Source organism: Lepidothrix coronata, unplaced genomic scaffold (genome assembly GCF_001604755.1).
Source record: "Lepidothrix coronata isolate B3197 unplaced genomic scaffold, Lepidothrix_coronata-1.0 Scaffold73, whole genome shotgun sequence".
NCBI lineage: Eukaryota > Metazoa > Chordata > Aves > Passeriformes > Pipridae > Lepidothrix > Lepidothrix coronata.
The window spans coordinates 1,741,113-1,763,218 of record NW_016690253.1 but is presented as its reverse complement, the minus strand read 5'-3'; the positions used below and the strand labels follow the sequence as shown (position 1 = coordinate 1,763,218).

General features: G+C 35.7%; 1 protein-coding gene across 6 annotated transcripts in view; it reads right to left on the bottom strand.

The window, feature by feature from the left end:
- Positions 1 to 22,106, bottom strand: part of LRCH2 (leucine rich repeats and calponin homology domain containing 2) — a 45,832-nt gene that overhangs the window by 4,493 nt on the left and 19,233 nt on the right. The window contains exons 7-23 of one of the 6 annotated variants that reach the window (XR_001875531.1): positions 21,747 to 21,834; positions 21,453 to 21,564; positions 21,044 to 21,141; positions 20,877 to 20,944; positions 20,554 to 20,658; positions 18,617 to 18,694; positions 16,540 to 16,608; positions 15,405 to 15,453; positions 14,156 to 14,272; positions 11,741 to 11,785; positions 11,304 to 11,354; positions 10,231 to 10,288; positions 8,855 to 8,967; positions 7,634 to 7,771; positions 7,273 to 7,350; positions 5,645 to 6,168; positions 5,415 to 5,499 (exon numbers count right to left, since the gene is read on the bottom strand). Coding sequence is in view for 2 of the 6 variants with exons in the window: in XM_017819247.1 (XP_017674736.1) it covers positions 6,049 to 6,168; positions 7,273 to 7,350; positions 7,634 to 7,771; positions 8,855 to 8,967; positions 10,231 to 10,288; positions 11,304 to 11,354; positions 11,741 to 11,785; positions 14,156 to 14,272; positions 15,405 to 15,453; positions 16,540 to 16,608; positions 18,617 to 18,694; positions 20,554 to 20,658; positions 20,877 to 20,944; positions 21,044 to 21,141; positions 21,453 to 21,564; positions 21,747 to 21,834 (1,387 nt within the window). In the remaining 4 variants the exon portion in view is untranslated. Of the gene's footprint in view, positions 1 to 5,039; positions 6,169 to 7,272; positions 7,351 to 7,633; positions 7,772 to 8,854; positions 8,968 to 10,230; positions 10,289 to 11,303; positions 11,355 to 11,740; positions 11,786 to 14,155; positions 14,273 to 15,404; positions 15,454 to 16,539; positions 16,609 to 18,616; positions 18,695 to 20,553; positions 20,659 to 20,876; positions 20,945 to 21,043; positions 21,142 to 21,452; positions 21,565 to 21,746; positions 21,835 to 22,106 lie in introns of those variants that run through there. The other 5 variants (XR_001875530.1, XR_001875529.1, XR_001875532.1 and 2 more) reach the window with 5 other exon arrangements.

The following is a 22,106-nucleotide window of genomic DNA, read 5'->3' as shown; positions in this document are numbered from 1 at the left end:
ATGTCCCTGGCACAGGACTCAGTATTTCTTTAGTTTGTCAAGGAACATATTTCTTGGTATGTAACCAGGCAGGTCACTGATCTATTGAAATGACAACACAGACATTTGAGAGAACATACAACAGATTCTCATTATTTACTACAAATATATAAAACCTGAAGTGAAATCAAATTGAATAACTTGACTACATGGAAGTTATGAAACAGTTCGTACTTTATACACAGCGTATGTACACTGGTTTTGGAAATGTGGGTTTTATCCATGCAAATTTAATACAAAACACTATTTACAAAAAAGTAAGAGTAAGAACATTTTTTCAAAAGAAACATGTATGTTGGAAGCTCCAGCAATAATGGAAATCCTGAAAAAAAGGCTTAATACAGTATAGTACAAGTAGACAATCTTCAGAAGTGTGGAAGATGCACTTTACAAGAACATGAAATGCAAAACAAATCGAAATGCACTATCAAAAATTTTCCAAGTATATACACAATTTGAGCATGTATTTTTAAATGATCACTCTCCAGCTGTGCCTCAGAACTTCTTCTGCCACGTCCTGCACACATTTACATATTGACCATTTGGTTACACTGCATTTTCCGAGTTTTATAACCACGAGTTACAAAGTAAAATAACTGAATACCAACTGAATGGTAACTGTAAATCGATCACATTTTCCTTGTTCTAGACATTATATAATAGTCAAAAGTATTCACATTATTCCCAATGTATTCCACCAAACAACCCTTTTGCAATACACCTCTGTATGCCCTTCCTGGGAATCCCAGCCTGCCATTACTGCTGGTGCCACAGCCAGGAATTCCCATGGCTGCAGCAATGCTTCATGTAACACATCCTTCCAGGAAACACAACTGGATCAACATCTGCATGTGAAGAGCACAGTCCTGCACATGCTCCAGGATGCACATCAGTACTGAACAGTTACTGGGAGTTCCCACGGCAGGTATGGCACAACCAGACCCTACACAAATATAGTCATTTGGGAAATACTTCACTGGTTCATTCATTTTAAAAATGGAACAGAGCAAAAAAGTATCCTTGTGGCATTTCTCAAGATTTTACCATCTGCCTCCATAAAATTATTGGGGGGAAAAAAGTTTGGTTTGCCTTATTTCACACAATTTTGGAAGAAGTGAGGAAATCCTCATCAGTGCCAAGAATTCACTTTAAATGACTGACTTAATGCTGTAGCTGAGTTATAAAACTATTTTTTGAGAGAAGTTCTGGTCTCATTGAAGTCTTACAATCACAGACTTGCCTAGGTTAGAAAAGACCTTTGAACCAATCAAGTTCAACTGCAAACTTAACACTGCCAAAATGAAAAGTTACCCAAAACTAAATTTGCTGTCAGTCTGAGCTATCCTTCTCCTTTAGAATCTGCTAAGATACTACAGTAATCGTGGGAAAACTTTTTGGTTTTTGCTTATTTGAAGAGTAGGATTCTCAAATGTTTTTGTAAAAAACACACTGAAATTCTTCTTTGAAAATGTAGTCAGCTATAAAACATTTGAACTAAAAATGCCTGATTGTAGGATTTTATGATAACTTGTATTCCTTCCATGCACCTTACAGCAATTCTGCCTCCCTTTGCCTCTCACACTAAAAAAAAAATAATAATCAAAACCAGTCAGGAAACAAATACTTCATACAACCACAATTTTAAGATGCTGTCAAATTGTACTATGTGAAATATTTAAAAGACAAATAAAGCAAATGGCAATTTATTATGTAAGAAACACAAGAGCCAGAACTGCTCCTGTGCAGTTTTAAACTAAAATTCAGTTAATCACATATATTCTCTCTTTTAATAGTGAAGATCAGCGGAAACTTTCTTCACAGGAAGGGAATAATTTATCTTCACATTTATTTCACAAAACGAATCCGTACCATAAAATTCCTCATTAAAAACACACACTCCACCTTTCCCTCTGTAAATGAATTACACATATCCCGGTGTGCTGAGTATGGAACAAACCCAGTAACTCTGTTTTCATTCCCTCACATGAGAGCACAACGTGAGTTATGTCCTTGGCCAACTTTGCCTTTCCCATTCCTGGTCTGAATGAACTCTTTTTGTTTTAATCCCAGTTTTGGTGTGTTGGGGTGGTGTTCTGTTTGCTTTTGCTTTTCAAGTAAGAGATCCTCATCAAAGAAACACAGACATTACCCTCATTTATTGAGGAAGCAGAGAGATTTCATTTGCCAATACAAAACCACATCTCCTGTCTGCAGGAAGTGCCACAAACACCCTCAGGTTGCTTTCTGTTGAAATCAGTTGGATCAGCTCCCTTTCAAACAAGCATTTAAGGAACCAGCAGAAGGAAGAAGTGCCAGACCTTCTTGCTTCTCTTCAATACCAAGACACATGGAAGTTCTGTTCTAGTGAAAACAGATGTGTCCAGTTTTGTTTGAATTTGGTGACAGATTTATGCCAAAAATCTGAGGAAACTGCCACTAAATGATATTTGAAGTAAAGTTTTTAGTGCAGTGAGGACAACTGATGGTTGTCCTCACCTACAATTTTACCAAGGTAACACAGTTTCCCACTGTATGAAAGCTTTGATTCAATGTAATTTTTCCTATCATCTAAGTACTGTATTTGGCATACCAGAAAATTTGTATTAAAGAAAATAAATCAGTGTAACATTTTACAGATTCCTTCGACTTACCAGACATCACTATTTTTAGTTAAGAATTTGACACTGAAGTTTGCTCGTGTCAAACAAGTTTAAGCCATGTTTGCTATGGGCTCCAGCTCAGGTGTTCCATAAATGAAAAAGGTGAAAGTCTTTACTGAGGTCAAGGCTAAAAGTTGCCTTGAGTTCAGTAAGGCTAGGATTTAAAAAAAAAAAATAATTCTTATGACTCATGTCATAGTTATTTATTGTTTCAAATTAATTCCTCCATATTTATGATCATAGTTCTTGGCTAGATTTTGGAAGGCCACCAGATAGGTGGGTATGGATGGTTTCCTGCACCCCCAGCAGTGCCCCAGTTGGGACACTGGAGCAGCAGTGCCAGAGAATAGATGGGAAACATCTCTGACATACTGTGTGGGAAGTCACCCACTTCACAACAACAAATGTCACTGCTTTAAGATCTCACCATATCTGGGACATTATTGCTTAAATGAAAGATCATTCACATGTGACATACTGCATCCAGTGACATAAAACACAGACAAAATACACCAGGCCAGAAGCCCTGTCACTGTGTTGATTCACTCTCTAATTTACAGTTCATACCACATTATTGCAGTAGCTTTGAGGAGCATTCACAATAACAAAAGCACCCTGGTTGACTCTTAAATTTATCAGGAAAACTTAAGGCAGCTTCCTGAAGCTTTTAATGTTGACTCTTCTTCATGTCCTAAGTAAAAACTGAGCAACTGCAACAGGAACCGAGGAGGCCTCTGGTTTTAAGAATCCTATCAGCTGTAGCAGGTATTAGTAATGGCATCACATCCTAAACAAAACACCTCAAACATTGTAAATGTTTGGAGCAGGGATTCTGCAACTACAGTAGTTCACCAGTGCCACTGGAGCAATTTCTTCAAAAACATAAGGAGGAAGGAGGAAAGTGGCTGGCATGCTACACTGAGAGAATTCTTAACGTTTACACTGTGGTGTAACTTTATAAAATTAGCTCAGGAAAGAAAAAAAGCTATTTTAAGATCAGAAAACTTATTTAAATGTGACAATGAAATAGTGGAGATCAGTTAAAGACGGATAACTGACAGTGATAATTTATAGTTCTCAATTCTATGGCTCACACAACTAGAACTTTGCTCTGGTATCAGTAACAACAATGAAACAAAAGACAGGAACTTACTCTTTTTGAATGGCTGGGTTCTTCAAATGGAGCAGGCAAGCATTTTGCTTAGTGAATTATATTACTTTTTAGTTTTATTTTTTGCATGACTTTTTAGATACTGCCTTTAACGAAATCAGAGATTGAAGCTGTTAAAATGAGTATTAAGGCATGATTCAAAGACCAGCTAAGAGAGATTTGAAATACCATATTTCAAAGGCCAAAGCAATCCAGTTTCCTTAAACACATATTTATCTAACCTAAGATTTACACCTAGGACTTTGCAAATTGACTTATACACCAGCCTCTCCATGAGCTGTATTTTAAGAAAACCCTATATAAACAATAGTGGTTTTTAACTATTACACATACACCAGTTTGTTTTAATGGATTTAAAAATAAGTTGAGTTTTTTTTTAAACTTGTCATCAGAAAAAGGTTCTTTTTCCTGTCAGCTATTGACTTTAGGGACTACAGTAGAAGGACTACACAATACTCCTCCATCATTCTTTTATGAATAGTATTACACAGGGTCTTGATCAATTGGAAAGAACAGAATCAAATCTTGTTAAGTGCTTGGCAAACACATCCCTCAATCGAAAATAATCAAATATATAATTGAAAATAGAAAATAATAATTGAAATAGAATATAATAATAGAAAATAGAAAATCTGTGACAGTCAAAACATTTTTTTTTAATTGAGCTACCTGTTCATGAAGAACAAACTAACACAAACAGATTTCCTATTAAATTTATGGAATTATTTGCAATTTGGTTAGAGAAGATCTCAACTGTGCATGGTTTCAGAATGTTCTCAAAACACCAAGAATTTGTGCAGAAGCAAACAAACACATAAACTCAGAAGTTTCGAAAAACCACCACAGTGGAAATTGTTCTTTTTCACATTTATGCAGAAAAATCTCATGTCTCAGCACAGTGACATTTCTACAAACTGACCAGAGTGCTGTGCCACACTCGTGTAAAATTACACAAGAAACCCAGTAAACACTAAAGAGAAACACTGATACTTCCCAACTAAATTATGGATATACCTGTTGTAAAAATGTAATGTGAGATCAGGAGCAATATTACACAACATCCTGAACATCACAGCGTAAACCTGAGATTTTGGCAGTTTTATCAAAATGTCCTAAATTACTCTGTATGAATCACTAGTCCTCATGTCTTATTCATTGTATTTGTTTGTCCCAAACAAAGAAAAGTAGACAGCTTTTTTTTTTTTGTCCAACAATACGTTAAACCAAAAGTAATTAGGTATTATCAAATTAAATATCATAAATAAAAAGTATTTACAGTATTTTCTAATTATTAGACAACAAATAACCAAGTAAATTGTGCAACAAACTTAAAACACCCAACATCAAAAATGTGAAGTATTACTTCAATCTTCACATACTGATTTTACAAAAAAACTATTAAAATATTAAAAAATTTCCATTTCATCTATTTTAAACAAGGAAATTTCAAAAATGTTTAAGACTATTAAGAATTATCAATTACACAGGCACTTCACATGTAAACAATCTACAGTACAACTGAAAAAAAAATATTTGGCACCAACCTAGAAGACTGGAAAAACTCAATGAAACGTGTCCTTTTCCCATTGTCTACTGCTTTGTGTAATCACCAGACACTCAGACTCAATACTGGCAATGTTAGAAGTGCGTAAGTTACAATCAGGAGTGCAAAAAATAAAGAACGCAAATATTAAGCTTTCAGAGAGTGAAAGGGGATTACAAGTGATCAGTTGCTCATTTTTACCATCACACCATCGCTACATTTTTGTCTTACCTTTAAATCAAATGATTGACTCGAGAGATTAAAGTGACGGGGGGTGTGCTTTGTACTTCTCAAATAATTCAAACATTTGCGATGTAAAAACAGGAATCCAGTATTTAACTGTAACACTGAGATGTCAAATGGCAGCTTTTAACTTAACTAGAAAGAGAACCTGGTGCTACCACAATCTCTTTGTACATCCAATTAGGAAAAAAAAAAAAGATTAATTATGGTCTTTCAACTGCGAACTGACTCCAAGGTTTTCACATACAGCTCCAGAGTAAGGCTCTCTACAGCATCTGGACAGATATTAGTTTTTGATGGCTTGGGTGTTCCCACATAGGAGGCTGAACTGCCTCAGAGCAATCCATAGCAACAGAGCAAACGGGAAGTTGTCGAGCTTCCAAGAAGTCACGTCACACAGAGGAGAGCTGAGATACTTTCAGTGCTGGCAACTCAAGCAGAGCTTGAACTGTGAGGCCAACCTTCACCAGACCCCTTTCCTCCAGAATGTGATGAGGCAGGCAAAGTCTCTCCTGCAAAATAACACAGTACATTTAATGAGTCACATCCATGTTTGCCCAAGGCTGTAACAAACACATTCTCTCTGAAGTCACACATCGCTTAAGAGGAAACGTCTTTGGCCTTAAATTTCGTATGTGGCTCTCTACAGTAACAGAATGGGCAGGAACTTGTTACAGTTAAGATCTGTGTAAACTATGAAAACCTCAGAAGATACATAAAAGACTGTTAGATTCAAAAAGTCAAAGGCTGTTTCTTTTCATAAGCAGCTCAATAAAAACAAGCTGATGGGTGCTGTTGGCTCAGTGGCCTTCTTCCCCCTTCCCTTGTTCCGTAGGCTTAATACAATTTTTTCCCTTGGGAAAAGCTGGAAGTGCTGATAGAGTCAATAATGATCCATTCTCCAAGAAAGTCATCTTTCAGTTTCAAAATTCAGCATAAGCTGGATAATTTTCCCAACTGCCAGCTGGTGTTACAAGTCATTTGGGAGGTAAATTTCCATCTCTAACTCGAATGGCCCATAACTCCATAGCAGACACCAGCTGTGGCAGAGCAGTAGCCCAGGCTTCTAAATCCATGAAATAATTTTCTTGTTGCACTAAGAAGGAATCAAGGGAGATTTTTGTTTCATGACACGCAGGAAATGGTTGAATCTTTAATTTTTTCCCCTCATACAAGGAGGTAAGAGGATGAACTTGGGCAATATAAGCACAAGTAATGGACTGCAACTATAAAAAAAAGACAGTCGATCAGATAGGCTACAGACTTCTGTAAGTGCAGGATATTTCCTGAAATTTGTGCAAAGTGAGTTGCTAAACTCAAGACTTTCAAATATTAAAACATCACCCTCTCACACCAGTTCTTTTGTTTAGGTAACAATTTATTTCACAAGGAGATCAGTGTTATTTTTATAGTGAGGAACTGACAGAAACCCAGGAAGTAGCTTCCTCAAGCTCATGCCATGGGCCAGAAGTGGAATTTCTGTTCATAGTTTCAAGTTCTCAGCTCAGTGCTATAACCACTACTGCTCCCTGAATAAAGTCCCCCAAAGCCCCCAACTTGAGCATTTGTTGACATTTCCCGTGGTTGTTAATAACTCAATAAAGCAATCAGTGTACCTGTGGAACGCCCAGTTTTTTACAAGCATCGAGAAAGTTTTCAACATTTCTTCGGCACTTTGCCATACTGAGCTTAGGCTGTAAAGACAGGATGTTAGATTTTCATCAGACATTTGTGAAGGACTGTATATTTCTGATGTAAATTCACTTGCAGTTGCTAAAACACATTCCGTGAAGACTCAGGATGTAAAAATAGCTCCGAAACTAAACATCTGAGCCTTGTTTAACGCTCATTCCAGTAAAACTGAAGAGGGGAGTTTAGCAAATTAATATGGTAATCATGATTCATGATGTTTTAGTATTGAAATTCAAAAGGCTTGTTTTCATGCAAGATGTAAGAGAAGTGAGATAAATGACCTACCACTGCTGGTGATGGGACGTGAATGCTGGCAACAGATCGTGGCCTTATGTGATTGGCTAAATGGCAAAGAACCACCCCATCCATCAACGCTGCTCCAATGTCATCTGGCAAAATCACCTTCAACCTTGACTCAAGGTTCTATAAAAAAAGGCCATAAGGAAGTTACTTTCAGCATTAGCTAATTTTTAATTTGAACTCCAGGGTATTTTAAAGTGTTTAGAAGTTTTAAAGGAACGTTTTAAGATGAAAGTAAATGGAGTCAATTTACACTTTACTGAGTATAAATATACTTTTCTCCTTATTACCTTTTGTTTTGCCAGGTTTTTCTCATTTTGCCTTTTTTTTTTTTAAATGACACAACAACATATACTGAGAAAGACATTCTACAAACAATGACCAGGATACACAGCTCTCAAACCCATAAAATGAACTCACTGTTTGTAACAGGAAAGCACAGAACTTTAAGGACAGAAATGTTATGCTGAATATGTCATCAGTGTGCAGAATCTGTGCACTGAAATCATACAGGATTTTATTAGGAGGAGGAAAAAAAAAGGAGGGGAACACAACTTTGGGAATGGCTATTTCCCTTGTACAGATGACAGTTAAATAGTGCAGTTTCCACTCTTGTGTTGCAAAATGGAGAAGGTAAACAACGACCTTCCCCACCCCAGCAAGACTTCACTTCTCAGGAAGTGAACCAGACAAACAGCAACATCCTTCACAGGAGTCACACTGCAAATAAGTGCTGAACTGCTACGATTCAGTTAACTATAACTGTTAAATATCTTGAGAACAGAACTACACGGAAAACTACTTATTGGAAATCTGGGATGTAGATCCCATTCAGTGTTGTGTAACTTGTAGCGACTTTCTACACTCAAAAAGCATTTGGCTATTCAGAAAACCATCATCATTTTTCTTCAAGTCTCAGGTCAAACAGCAGCAAACACAAGCAGACTTACTGTCTCCCTAAAAAAAGCTAAAACCTCAGAGAGCCAAGAAAATAAATCATTTTTTGTTTTGCTTCGTTTCTTAGCTAAAAAAAAAAATAAATAAATAAACAAATAAATAAATAAATTTAGTTCCAGATTGGCATTTTGGTTGGACCCAAATTAGTACCCCTGCAGGCTGTTACATGAAACTCCTTAGAAAGAAATGCCAGTGTGGTAGAGAGCAAACTAAATGCACTGCAGCCATCCAGTAAAACATGGTACATACATTGCGAAGCTGTCTGATTTGTTCCCTCTCTTCCCTCAAATGTTCCATTTTCCTCCTCATTGTAAATCCAGGATCCACGGCTCCATAGTCCTGGCGTGAGGCACGGCTGAAAGCTGAGCAACATTATTAGGGAAGTTAGTTACCAGAATTCAGAATCAAAACACTCAGTTATTAAAAATCTATAACCGAGGATAAAAACTGCAGAACTTTTAAGAATGTTTTTAAACACCCCGATAGGAAAGATAATATGAAATGTCTAATAAAATGCAGAGATCATCTTATGTGTAAATGGATAATTAGAAAATATGGAGACAGAATTAATTTAAATATTGAAGTATGAGTTTGAGATATATAACTCCATTTGCATTTCTTCAATCTAGCTTTGAAAGTATTTTTACTGTGTTTTACTTTTAATGAAGTATAAAGTCATTAATGAGTCTAAAAACAGAACTCCCTGATATAATTTAAAATTAAAGACTTAAAACATATACACACACACATATGTGCATGTGTTAGGTGTGCATATGCAGAAACAGAGTGATCACTTGTTAAAGAACTAATTGAAAAATACGAAATGTCTCATCTAAAAGTTCAGAGTTTTTTCTTTAAAAAGAAGGTCTGTCAAATAATGACATTCACTTTACTACTCTTCGTGGTCAGAAAGCCTTCAAATGACTATTATTTTGTAGGATCCTGACAAATACAAACTCTTCTGTTGCAATACTTCTGTATCCTTAAGTAGTTTATGCCATGCTTTTGAGAAAAAAAAAAAATTCAAAACTTGAGAACTTTCTATGTTGTTTTTAATAGTCTGGATTTTAGCAAGAGATCTAAGAATCAAAAATACAAACTGTACAACTGTAACTGGGAGATGGGAGAAATTGTAGTATTTCTACTTAGATTTCAGAGGACTGACAGCCTGCTTTAGACAATACAACTTGCTTATGAGGGTATGGCTGAGTCTTGGAAGACTCAGGGTACAACAAAGCACATAAAACTACTGCCAGAGCTCTGCTCAAGGCACCCTTTCACAGGAGAAATTATAAAAATATTCTACTTTTGAAACCTGCTTCAGCCACCAGATCTCAAGAACAATTGTATGCTGTTTCCCTGTTCTTTGACAGGAGTAAATATGCAGAAAATAAAGCAGTGGGAGAAAAAAAAATAAAAAAGAGATTAAAAAAATCATTGTGCAACTTGAGGATCTTCCCATTATTCATCTGCCAAAGCAGCTGTCTGTGCCTTTCCCAGTACTATGCAGTGATGAGCACACTGAGGGAATTCCTGTACTGTGACATCTCCCATCCTTACTGTCCACTGCAGCCTGGGAAATAAACTTCTGCTCTACCACACTGTGTTGGAGAACAACAGCTTACCTGACCTTGGTTTGAGACCAAATGGACCATGAGTGTTACTATCTGTCCTTTCATAATCCTGTTAAAAGAGAGAAAGTCAATTTTCATTCAATCATTAAAAGAATTAACTTTTGTTCCCATGAAGATACTGTTTAAATTATTCTTGCCTAAGGAGAGTCCTTCTGCTTAACTGTAGTACAGTCTTTTGGAAGGGACAGTATAAAATAAACAGAATGAAAGTAACCACTCTACATGCAGATAAAATTCTCATTATGAGGAAGAAAAGCAGCACCAACTACCTAAAACTACTGCAAATTATTTCAAATTACTGTAAACCATTCTGTGAACAGAGTTCTAAGCCAGCTGTAAGCAGATGCAAATATTCCCCCAGTGCTTAGCACCAAAACATTTCTCAAGAAATATCTACTTCCAACTATGAAGATCAGGTTTTTCTCATTTCACCATCTAAAGAGAGAGATCCACTCAACATTTTGGTATGTACATGAGACATCCTTATTTCAACTCATTTCACTGTATTTGGAGATGTTCTAATTCTGCTCCCTCAGGCTCCTTATGAACATAAGGTGGAAATGTTAACAATATTTTCTTTATTTTGAGCTCAGCACTGCAGTGCTGTCCCAGTGAGACTCCTTGGACAGCAACCCACAATTGTAAAGGATGGGACTCCTTGACAGGTGTCAGTGCCTTTGGGTTCCCAGTGATACATAAAGTATTAAACCACAAGTTTTACTTTAAATCCTCTCAATGACTAGTGCATAGGGAACACCTAAAAAACATGGCAAACTTGATTTTTGTTTCATCAGCTATTTTCATTAGGAAAGATAATGGAGACAAAGCAAAGCACCTTTCCTCACACCAAAAAGAAGAGCCCTAGGAGAGATCAGAGAGTTGCAAAGATAAAACAAGTTGCAATATCTGTCTCTGGTTGATCTGGTTTTGAATTTTTATTATGATGAAATACTTCTAATTGTAGTTTCAAAGGGAACAGCTTTATATCTGCGTGAAAAACCTGGTGACAGCAATGCACACAAAGAAATGTTTGTTGAATGAAAAACAAAACCACAAACTTGTACCTCAGACGACACAGGAGACTGTGGGGACACATTAGTATTATCACTGTCTTGCTAAAAAGAAATCAAAGAGATGAAATTATAAAAATGAAAACGATGATTTAACAAGAAACATGAAATTATGAAATACATGAGACATGTAACATTTGCCAAGTATGCTACAAACTGGCAGCAACTAAATTTTAAAACATGTAAGCCAAGGAAACACTGTTTACATCAAATATTTTACATTACCTCTGCTTGACAGGTGAACTAACTTTGCTATTACCAAAGCAGGCTAATGTCCCACTGTTTCCCAGTAGACAACCTCGAGGGTTTTTTTCAAACAAAGGAGTATAATACTTATTTTTGCTATGGCTTTGGAATGCAAAGTTAATTGGTTCAAAAAAGACAAGTGAAGAAATCTTTTCTTAATACTTCACACAATTACTACATCTCACCTCATCATTTTCATTTCCACTTGAACTCTTTCTGGAAGACTTATACTGCAAAACACACACAATTTATTACTTCAAAATGGAAGTATGGCTTTCATTTGAACTAAATTGGTATTGCTCAGATGTTACTTATTACTCATGAAGCTGCTGAGAAAAAAAAGCCATGTTACAGAATCAGAGGAGCAACAAAGAAACCAACCAGAACAGGAACATGAAGTTCCTAGGCTAGACAAGATCTTCATTCTGTTGAAGAGACAAGAGCATTTGAAAAGTAAATACCTTTATAGTGTGAACTCTGCATATGACAGCTGATCCAAGTGAAAAGGTCTTAACAAATGCTAATGTGGTTAAGAAGCATTAATTCTTAGAAAAAATTATGCAAGCTATGAAACTTACTTTCATAATATGTTTTGTTAAAAGAGGCTTCAAAGACTGCTTATAGTTTGAGATTGAGTTGACATGGCAAAAAATTAAATAAAAAAAAATTATCTTTACAACTTCAAAACTGGTCACATCCTTTTATCTATTCAAGACAATACTTTTCCCACAGGTCTGTCTGATTTGTTGTGCACAGCCTTCATCACTGTCCCACTTCCCTACTTTATGCTAAAAATGTAGGAAATGAAGGAGGGATTGAAGGAAGACATTTACAAAAGCAGAATTTAAGAAAATAAGTGTATTTCATTGTCTGCAGAGCAAGTGTACAAAAAAAGAGGGAAGAACTCATGCAGATAGAATTAAAAAGATCATCAGAAAAAAACTCTGTGTTGAGAGTATATGGCCAGCCCACTCCTCCTCATGGTTTAACATGTAGCAAGGATCCAAAACAACTACAAACTAGTCCATAAAAAAAAAAGGCATTTTGGTTAATAAAGTATGTCTTCAATCACAGGATTCTTTTTACATATTTAATTAAACATAGATTTCAGGTTACTTCAGTGCAATGCCACAAAAAAAGGATTTCTGATTCTCAGGGGCATTTTTCATGCCCTTCTGCTGCACAGTAAAAATACAGAATATGCATAATAAAGATGCTCTATAAATACATCTATATGCTGATCCAACTCAGTTTTCCTTGCTCTAGTGACACCCACTGCAGTAATTTGGCATGTATTCTTAAGATATTAGTGTTTGGCACTACAGATATGATTATTCAATCAACTTTTTTGCCATGAAAACATGGACACAATATGAACTGTGTTGTCACTGGTTTCTCAGAACAGCAGTGGTTCTTATTTTTTCCCAGTTTGCCATGGAAGACAGACTCTGTTTCACTTGCTTATTGCCTTGGTTTTGCAAATGAAACTATGAGTGATACAGTATATTTTGTTACTGGTACAGCCTGTTTAATTCACTTTTGAGACATGTCTATAGCTGTATGTAATGTGATTTCAGGCATCTGCTTCCTTCACAGAGCTCAAAACTGACTGGCATTTAAAGACACCCTTGTAAGTTAAGAGGAAGCACTTCTGTATTGGTAGCACAGCTGCTGAACAAGTCCAATGACTGAATTCTGTTTTACTTAGAAATTTCTCTGCCTCTCCTTAAAGGCTGTAGTGCAAAATTAATTTCAGGATGAAAACCCTGGAAAGAGGATACAGCTCCATAAACTCTTTAGAAAAAAAAAAAAAAAGAAAAAGCTTCTGTAATCACAACAATGTATCTAAGCTGTATGGCTCGCTCTGTTCTCCCAAGAATTTAATTTCTTTGAAGTTCCCTGGCATTTCACAAAGATATTTGATGGCAAAGACCCAAGAAACTGATTTCATAAGTGGCAAATTTAATTTTAACTCAACCTAGCACTGCTCAGAAATCTCCTGTTTCTCTACATACCCCAAAATAAATGTTACCCAACGCTTCTCCAGCTTCCCCTCTGTGCTGCAGTGAGCAGACACTGGCACCTGGTGACCGAGGGTGGAAACTACAGCAGCAAAGGAGTACAGAGAATATTCCCCTTCTGAAATTCAAACTAACACCATGAGAACCAGAAGACATAAATCATTCTTATAACCACGTTGCAAAAAAAAAAAAAAAAAAAGCAATGTGTATTTTCCTTGCACTAAAAATAGATAAATGGATAAATAAATAGATAGATAAATAGAAATTCCTCCAAATAGGCAGTGAAGGACCAATGACAAGATTAGTTTCTGGTTTTATCAGAAGACAGCTGTGAATTAGTTTCTTTTATTTAAAGGATAAACAAATTCTCTGGTCAATTTGTTCTCCCTCTTGATTTTCCTGCATTCTCAATACATACATAAACATATTAAATCAAAAGAGTAAAATAAAAAAATTTATGTTACAGGCAAATTTAAAAGCATCGTAACCTTGGAGGATTTATCTTTACTTAGATATCTTTACTAGTTTCTTCTACTCTTATAAAAAAATGTGGCACCCACCCTCACTCCCCCCCATTACCTTGAAATATTCTTTTCTAATTTGTTTACTTCTCCTTCTTTCTTCATTCTGCCAGATCACTGGCTGTGTTTCTGGCCAATGCTGTTCATTCACTGAATCCTTCTGGTTTTCCAGTGGCTATAATGGTCAGAAATATTTTTATGTAAAAGGTAAATATACCTCTTGTGCATTAGCACAAACGATTATGAACTACAACTATTAATTGTTTGCCTCTCTCAATCCAACTTTATGACCTGAACAGGTGCCCAGTCTTCATGGTGACTCTGGTAGAAATTTCCTTTCAAATTCCAAAATATACTTCATGGAAGAAAAAGACTCTATGAAATAATTCCTCAGAAAATGACACACTTTTCTGCATTGAGACTCATTTTTGGAGGTAGGTTAGGAAGGCACCTAAGGCTGCCAAAAATAAACAAGTTTCCAGTGTGGTTAGCCACTAGCACACCTAACTTCTCCATGTGAATGCTCATTGCACTGAAAAAGGACAGCTACAAGACAATTTGAGTATCTGTCAGCTGTTCCTGCCTAAAACATTATACACCTCAACAAGCTGTAAAAAATCTCTCTTTCCAAGTACTGTGTTATGCAAATATACCGAGGAGACAGTTAAAGTAGATGAATTATTAAAATAATAATGAATATATATGACTGTCTACTTTATGAAAACTGAAAGCAGACAATCTGAGCAGACAGTTTCATAAGGCTAAAACAACTTTTTCAACTGTTTCTTATTGGAATATGAAGGCATTTAAAGCCATTGTAAATAACTGATAGATTAAAACCTAAAATAATAAAAAAGTACTCTCTACAGCTTAACTGGAATTTTATCATATCATGCAAGCTTCTCACTGAGGTATGGAGAATAAAAGGCCTACATAATTCAATCCATTTAGAATTTACATTATAAACCAAACTGAACATTATGGTGAGGCAATACATGCATGTGGGAAGAAATATTAAAACCAAGCAAAACTTATGTCTCATTAGTTTCAAGATCTTAAAGCTGGTACCATATTCTATTAAAACAAAAGGCCTCCATTACATACAAGTCAAATCATCTCGAGGCATAAGCTCTTCAAAGGTTTTTTATTTTCCACCATAATTAGACACCTTCAATAACTATTTGCATAAGCAACCATACAAATGTATGTAAGTTTTCTGTCATAAAGACAAAACCAAGCAAATAACAACCACAAAACCAAAAAAGCACTCAAATATAAAGCCAGCACATTTCCATTTGAGTATTTACCTGCCAGCTGTACGGGGACACTGGGGAATTCACTTCATTTGCTGAGACACTAAAAAGTAAGATGAGAGGCATTATGAAATGTTCTACTTTTTAAAACCACGTTACTTTAAAATATAAAAGAAAAAGTGAACACTTAAAAAGTAGCTTCAAAATGTGGCTTAAAAGCATGACCACTTGCCTAGAATCTCCAATCATATCTCACTCTCCTTTACCATGAGTTGACAATGGGCCTTACACACTACAGCACTTTAATTCACATGAAGCTGCTTCTTGAGGATGTTGATCTTTTAGAGATTTACTAATGCACCTTCATTGTTTTGTTTCTTAAAGCAACCAGTGACAAACTTTCTGCAAAGCTGACAAAAGATCTATTCTTAAATGTGTGGAAGACTCACATATTTCATTTCACTTTAGCTCTACATGATAAAGAAGCAGCTTATACTATTGAAGCAGGGAAAAACATTTCAAAATGGGACAGTGAAACTGCAAAATTTGGGTATTTTTGGTTGTTGATGGCTTGTGGGATTTTTTTGTTTTCTGTGGAGGCTTTTTTGTGTTTGGGTGTTTTTTTTAATTTCAAAGCAAAAGCATAAAAGCACAGCTCCTGCAGACAATGGATTCCTCACTGACACATGCTCCACCAACAATAAAGGTTTTTAGGCTGAACTCCCAATAACACTTCTCCAACTGCTCTTAAAAGCCCAAAAGAACTGCCAAGGAGGAAAATTTAGATGCCTGAGCACAGCTCCAGTGCCACCTTGTGTAACAGAGGATCTGACACATCTGCACAGCACTGTCACCTACAGGAGGAGATACAACCTTCTGGACTGGGACTGGATGTCTAAACTGGAAATGAATGTCTATCCTTAGGCACCTGAATCGCTGCCATAATCAGCAGCATCATCAGACCTACAGATTAGTTTCTGGATGACACCAGCTTTCCTAAAGGCTCAAAAGAACAGGTTTGGGTTTTTTATTATCTGAGAGAAAGAAGCTCAAGAATAGATTATTCTTGTACCTTCAATCTCATTGTGAGCTAAAAACATTATGACAGAAGATGGCAGCAGTGACACAATTAACAAAAACGAAATTAATAAAATATGGAAAGCTATGATACACTTAAGAATATCAATACCATTTTTCAGATTCCATTGGTTGCTTTGGCCTGTTCCTTGTGTTTACTGAAACTGAGTGATTAAGAAGCCTAGAAAGAAAAAAAATAGATATTTTAAACCTTTTTCTTAGAACATGTTACTTTCACTGCATAACATTTCCTGTAAATGAAAAGTTTTCAGCATTAATATCTTCCATAAAACTAAAATATGTGTACACATATGAAATTCATGCCCATTCTTGCTTCCATTTGAATCAACAATATTCTTTCTAGCTCTTGAACTATTTCAAGTTCTATATTTTAAGGAAGCAAAACTTGGTAATTCAAACCAAAATGAAGTTTCCTCTTATTTGTCTCCATAAATACAGATTATTTCAACAGATCTCACACCTGTGTAAAGTTATACTGCCCTCAACACAAAAAGCCCCATTGCTCACTAAAATTAAAAGACAACAGATAATCAGTCTAAAGCAGACCAGAAAGGATACACAGATTGAGCACAACAAAAGTCAGCCAGTAGGAGCAGGTCAGAAGGTATCTTAGTAAGAAACACTGCAAGTGCAAAGGAAATGCAGGGAAAAAGGAGAGCTGGAAAATGCAGAAACACAGACTAAAAACAAAAGAAAAGTCTAACACAGAAATGAACCAATGGAAATTTCATTTTTCTAAATGGTAGTGAGTAAAAAAAGCCTAAGTTTAGATTCAGAAGTGTTTTTTCATCTGAAACAAATACATACCACAGGTCTGTGTGCACAGGAAGATGATATGAGCTATTGTGGATGTTTTAAGTGTTAAAAGTAACAAAACCATCGCTAACACTTAAAACTAAACATTGAAAAGTAACTTGAATGAAAACGTCTGAGTTCTTGAAGGTAGTGATAGGACACTTCAACACTGACTTCATGTGCAGAACTGTGATCAAAGTATATTTAGGTCAAATTATAGAGAGAACTAGAATGGAATAAGAATCAGAAAGAATCAGAACACAACCAATTATGCAACAGAACAAAGTAACACATTAAGCACCTTTTTGTATTTCATTACCCTTACATAGGGCAGTAGAGTCATTAACTGTAAATGATTGATGATTTTTCAATCAAACTTCTCTGATTATTTGATAACTTTGAACTCAGCAATCCCATTTGCAGTTTAAATCTCTCACTGTGTGACCCTCAATGTAATGGGATTATGAGAAGTTAAGCCTGTAAACCAAGTCTGCTGTATTCAGTCTACAGCATCTGCTCCATATACTTGCTCTTCAGAAACTTAGTTTTGAGGGTGCATTCCAGAATTAAATTATATTATAGCCTGAGAAAACTGTTACAAAAAATAATATTCAGAGCATTGGTTATCAAACCAGCATATAAACATGCTATTTTAAAGTCATCATTTTTTAGAGAGAATCTCTGTTTAAACTAGCTTTATGTTCTGAGATGTTGTAGCAAAAGACCATTAAAATTAAAAAAGAAAAAAAAATTGACTCTGATGCAAAACTTGCACCAAAACTTACACTACAGTGTAAATGCAATGATTGTATGTAACACAGGCCATTCCTTTTTTAAACTCATTATAAGAAATGTGAGGAAAAACTATTCTAGCAAATTCAAACATATATATATAAACACACTTTTCATTTATATTTATATATAAACACACTGTCTCTATGCAGCATGTATATAATTAATGACTGAGTTTATTATGAACTAGGCTTATCATGAACGTGTTGATGGAGTATGCCAGGTGGTGATTACCATTTTTAAGATATAGCTTTAGTAATGGGAAAACTGCTTTGCAATGATTAGCAAAAGGTGACTTTGAACACTTGTTGTCTGTATGAAGAATTACAGTTCTTGGTCTCTCACTCCTGACATTCCACAACTGTTGCCTGGTGAGGGGCAAGGTAACTTCTAAAATACTTCCCTTTAACAGTATTTCATCCTAAAGAACAAAAAACGTATTGCAAACTATTTTTGCTAACAAACCCTTAGGCTAACTCAACCAATCCTTTTGCTCTGCTTTTCTTCTAGAAATGGCCCAAACTGTTCCTTTTGTCCCCATTTGAACCCTGGCAACCTGAGGCTCTACAAACCCTTTATACCTGGATGCACGTCCTGCCGCCCTTGTCCTCTGGAAGAGTTTCTCACTGAATGAAGTTCTATAGCTTAAGGGCCTTCGTCTGTATTCACATTTCATGGACACCAAAGCCAAAGACGGAAGGAGGAAGCAGGATAGGTTGATGGGAGAGGACAGGGAAGTCATTAGCATAGCAAGCAAAAAGAAAAGAGACTGCATAATATTACAAAGCACACACTGAACGAACAGAAACGTGATTAGTAAGGAATTATTTTGTGATGCTTAACTGTTCTGAGGATTCTGTTTACTGGTTGAACATATTTTCCACAAATAAACACAGGATCTTCACTAAATACTAAATATTATTCTTCTTGCTGTTTAAAAAACACGGATTCAAAAGCAGGGCTAAATTTTACATAGGGGTGATTCTGGCCCTGTGTACCTAACGACACTTAAGCAAATTTTAAAATATAAATGCTAAATTAAGAAGTAAAACAAGAACAAATAAGACTGCATACATCTGCATGATTCAAGACAAAGAACCATTAGCAACATCACTGCATTAAGACACAACAACATATGAGGAGTAAAATTTAAGTTGCAGCGCTTCAGAAGAGGAGTGGCTTGGAATTTCAAATGATTAGTTAACCAGGAAATATTTAATCAAACAAGACCCACATGCAACATAAATAACCATCACATAAAAACCTAAGATAAGAAAAACATGCTCATTCTCTCTTTAGTAATAAATTATTATGAGAAAATTTAGCATTCTTGGTCTTACTTGCAATACTTTTGGTAATAAGAATATATTAGCATTAAGATTTCATTCCTGTTTTACCCTTCTTTATGTGAACAACCAAATTTTGAATGCAGAGCATGGAGTTTTAAGTAAAGCCTATTATATATTTCACACACATACTACTGTTACTATATTTACCTAATATAAAATGCTGGTTAATTTTTAAAGCCCTGCAATTCATAGTATCAGGATCTCTGTTTCCCTGAGGGCTTCACATGTATTTCAACTCTCTTCAAAGAAAAATGGCAGTGCAGAGTCTCATAATTACACAGAAATCCCAAAGAAACAAAAATAGTATTTAAGGTGGTGTGAAGTTATATCCATTACTGTGGGATACAACTTTTAGCTCCCTTAAAAGACCTTACTCTCAAAGTGCCTCACAGTATTTGCCTGCTTGGTAAAGGAACCATACTGAACATTGTTCCTTATCCTCACCTGTCCACATCCTATGTAGCTCCAAATATTCCTTCCTGTTCTACATTTTACACAGTTGTTAACTTGTTCTACTACATTCCTTTAATCTGCTGCTTGTTCTGCAGCTCTTTTTCAAGCATCATTCTGTTGAGATGCCCAACACGAAGCAGAGAAAGGCAGGCAGTTGAAATGATTTATTTTTACATGTATTTATAACACAGACATACTGTCATTTGACAGAACAATGTTCAAACAAGTTTCCCCTTCAGTTCACAGGATATTTATAACTCACATCAGACCGAATGGAGGAAGTACCACCTAAACTAGCTTGTATTTGAATAAAAAGAACCAGTCACAAGCAAACTGTATGCAGGTTCTGTAATTCATACAATCTAAGAAAGTAATTTTAACATGTTACCAATGATCATGTTACCTGAGCATTAACCAGCCCACTTAAGCCTACTGCTTTGAAGAAAAAAAGTATAAAAAAAGTTAACATACATCAAATCAGGAAATCAAGACACTTTCACATTCATCTCTTCCTCTCCATAGGAGGTTTATCATTGCTTCTTTAGACAGTGATTTTATGAAAAGTAACACAGCACAGCCATTTGATAAAGTCAGATAAACTTTAACTGTTTAACAGCTGGACAAAACTGTTCTCAAGATAAGGTGTCGAGAGCTGCTGGGTAAAGAGAGGTTACAGAATAAATTAACACAAGTTATTTTAACTAATATTGTAATACCTGTGTTTTTGTTCTTGCTGGAGTAACTGGGCTGCTATTTTTCTCAAGTCAGTCACTTCTTTGAGTTCATCATCATCTTCAGCCAGCAGCTGTTCTTTCTGAAGCCTGAAAAATTAAATATCAGTGACCTGACTTCAGTGAAGCAAGACACAGAAATGCCTCGTTGTTGGACAAGTAAGCAGCACTGCCTTTAAGCTTATTTTCTGCCCAAGTACTTGGTGTTCAATATGAGATTTCTTTCTTCCATAGGAAGAAACTTAAAAGAAAACCACTCTCACCCCTGCCACCACCAGCAAAACCTACCCAAGAAGATCAAGATTTACCTTTTTTCATCTCCCCAGTCCTCATTCTGTTCTATTTTCTGGGATTTCTCAGGATGTTTTCCCCGTTCCTTACACAGAATGAAAAAAAAAAAAAATCCTTAGAATTGAATTAAGAAAAAATAAACCCAAGCTTTCTGAACAGTTTTTCTTTTGTCAATCTATGGTACCTTGACATAGGAGAGCAATGTGCCAATCTGTGCATCTCCCTGCTCAGGAAGAGCTCCCTCTTCTGCGTTTGGATCAATGTAGTCATAGGCCTCCTGGTCTAGTGAGGATTTGTGAAGAACAGAAAAGATATTAAACAGTTCTCTCGACCAAATGTTACTCCTAAGAGAGTTAAGCACTTATGAAAAATGTCAGATACAGATAAAACATAGAAATTGTGTCTCCTTAAGCTAGAAATCATCTTTTCTTTCTCTCTAGCCTTGTCTATTTGTGATTATTACATTGTTTTCTAAAATGATGAAAATACAATGCCAATCCATGATCATATAATTTTGTGCCATTTTCCTACATTATATTACCCAAGCAAAGTACCTCTGTTACCTAAAATGACAGATGCACAACAGGTATTACCTTTCTGTGGATCGAGTTTGCTTCCCATGACATGATTGTCATTCCTTAATGTCTGTTCCCTTGTTGATTCTGATACCTGGGAGTGAAGGCTGATTGTATCATCATCAGATGGCTGCAAAGACACTCACTTTTAGTACAGAACTGACATATAAATTATATTATTATATGGTTTAAACTCAACTGTACAGACACTCAAAGAATGTTAAATGCAACTTAGGAATTTCTCAACTGATACAAAATACAAAGGAAAGGTCTAAAACCCAGAAATTACAAACCCAGCTGAACAATACTCACTTCTGTTGTGGACAACCTTTTATCTCCATTATCACTTCCAATGCCAGAGTCTGGTCCATGATTTTTATTGGGATAAAAGTCCTCCATGCTACAGTAAGAAAAATAACACACAAAAACCCCACACAAGAATGAAAGAAACAGTAGTGTCCCTTTCTTAAAAGAAAACAAACATCCTTTTCAAAATATGCTCTCTATACTCAGCTACAGTTGTTGATACAGAATTTTTGCACAAGGGATAGTCAGTACAAAAATCCAACAAAACATCCCTCACTTTCTGACCTCAACTAAATTTAATAACTAAAACCCACAGTATTTCACAAATATTTTTTAAGTTTCCCTTAATATATATATATGGGAGAC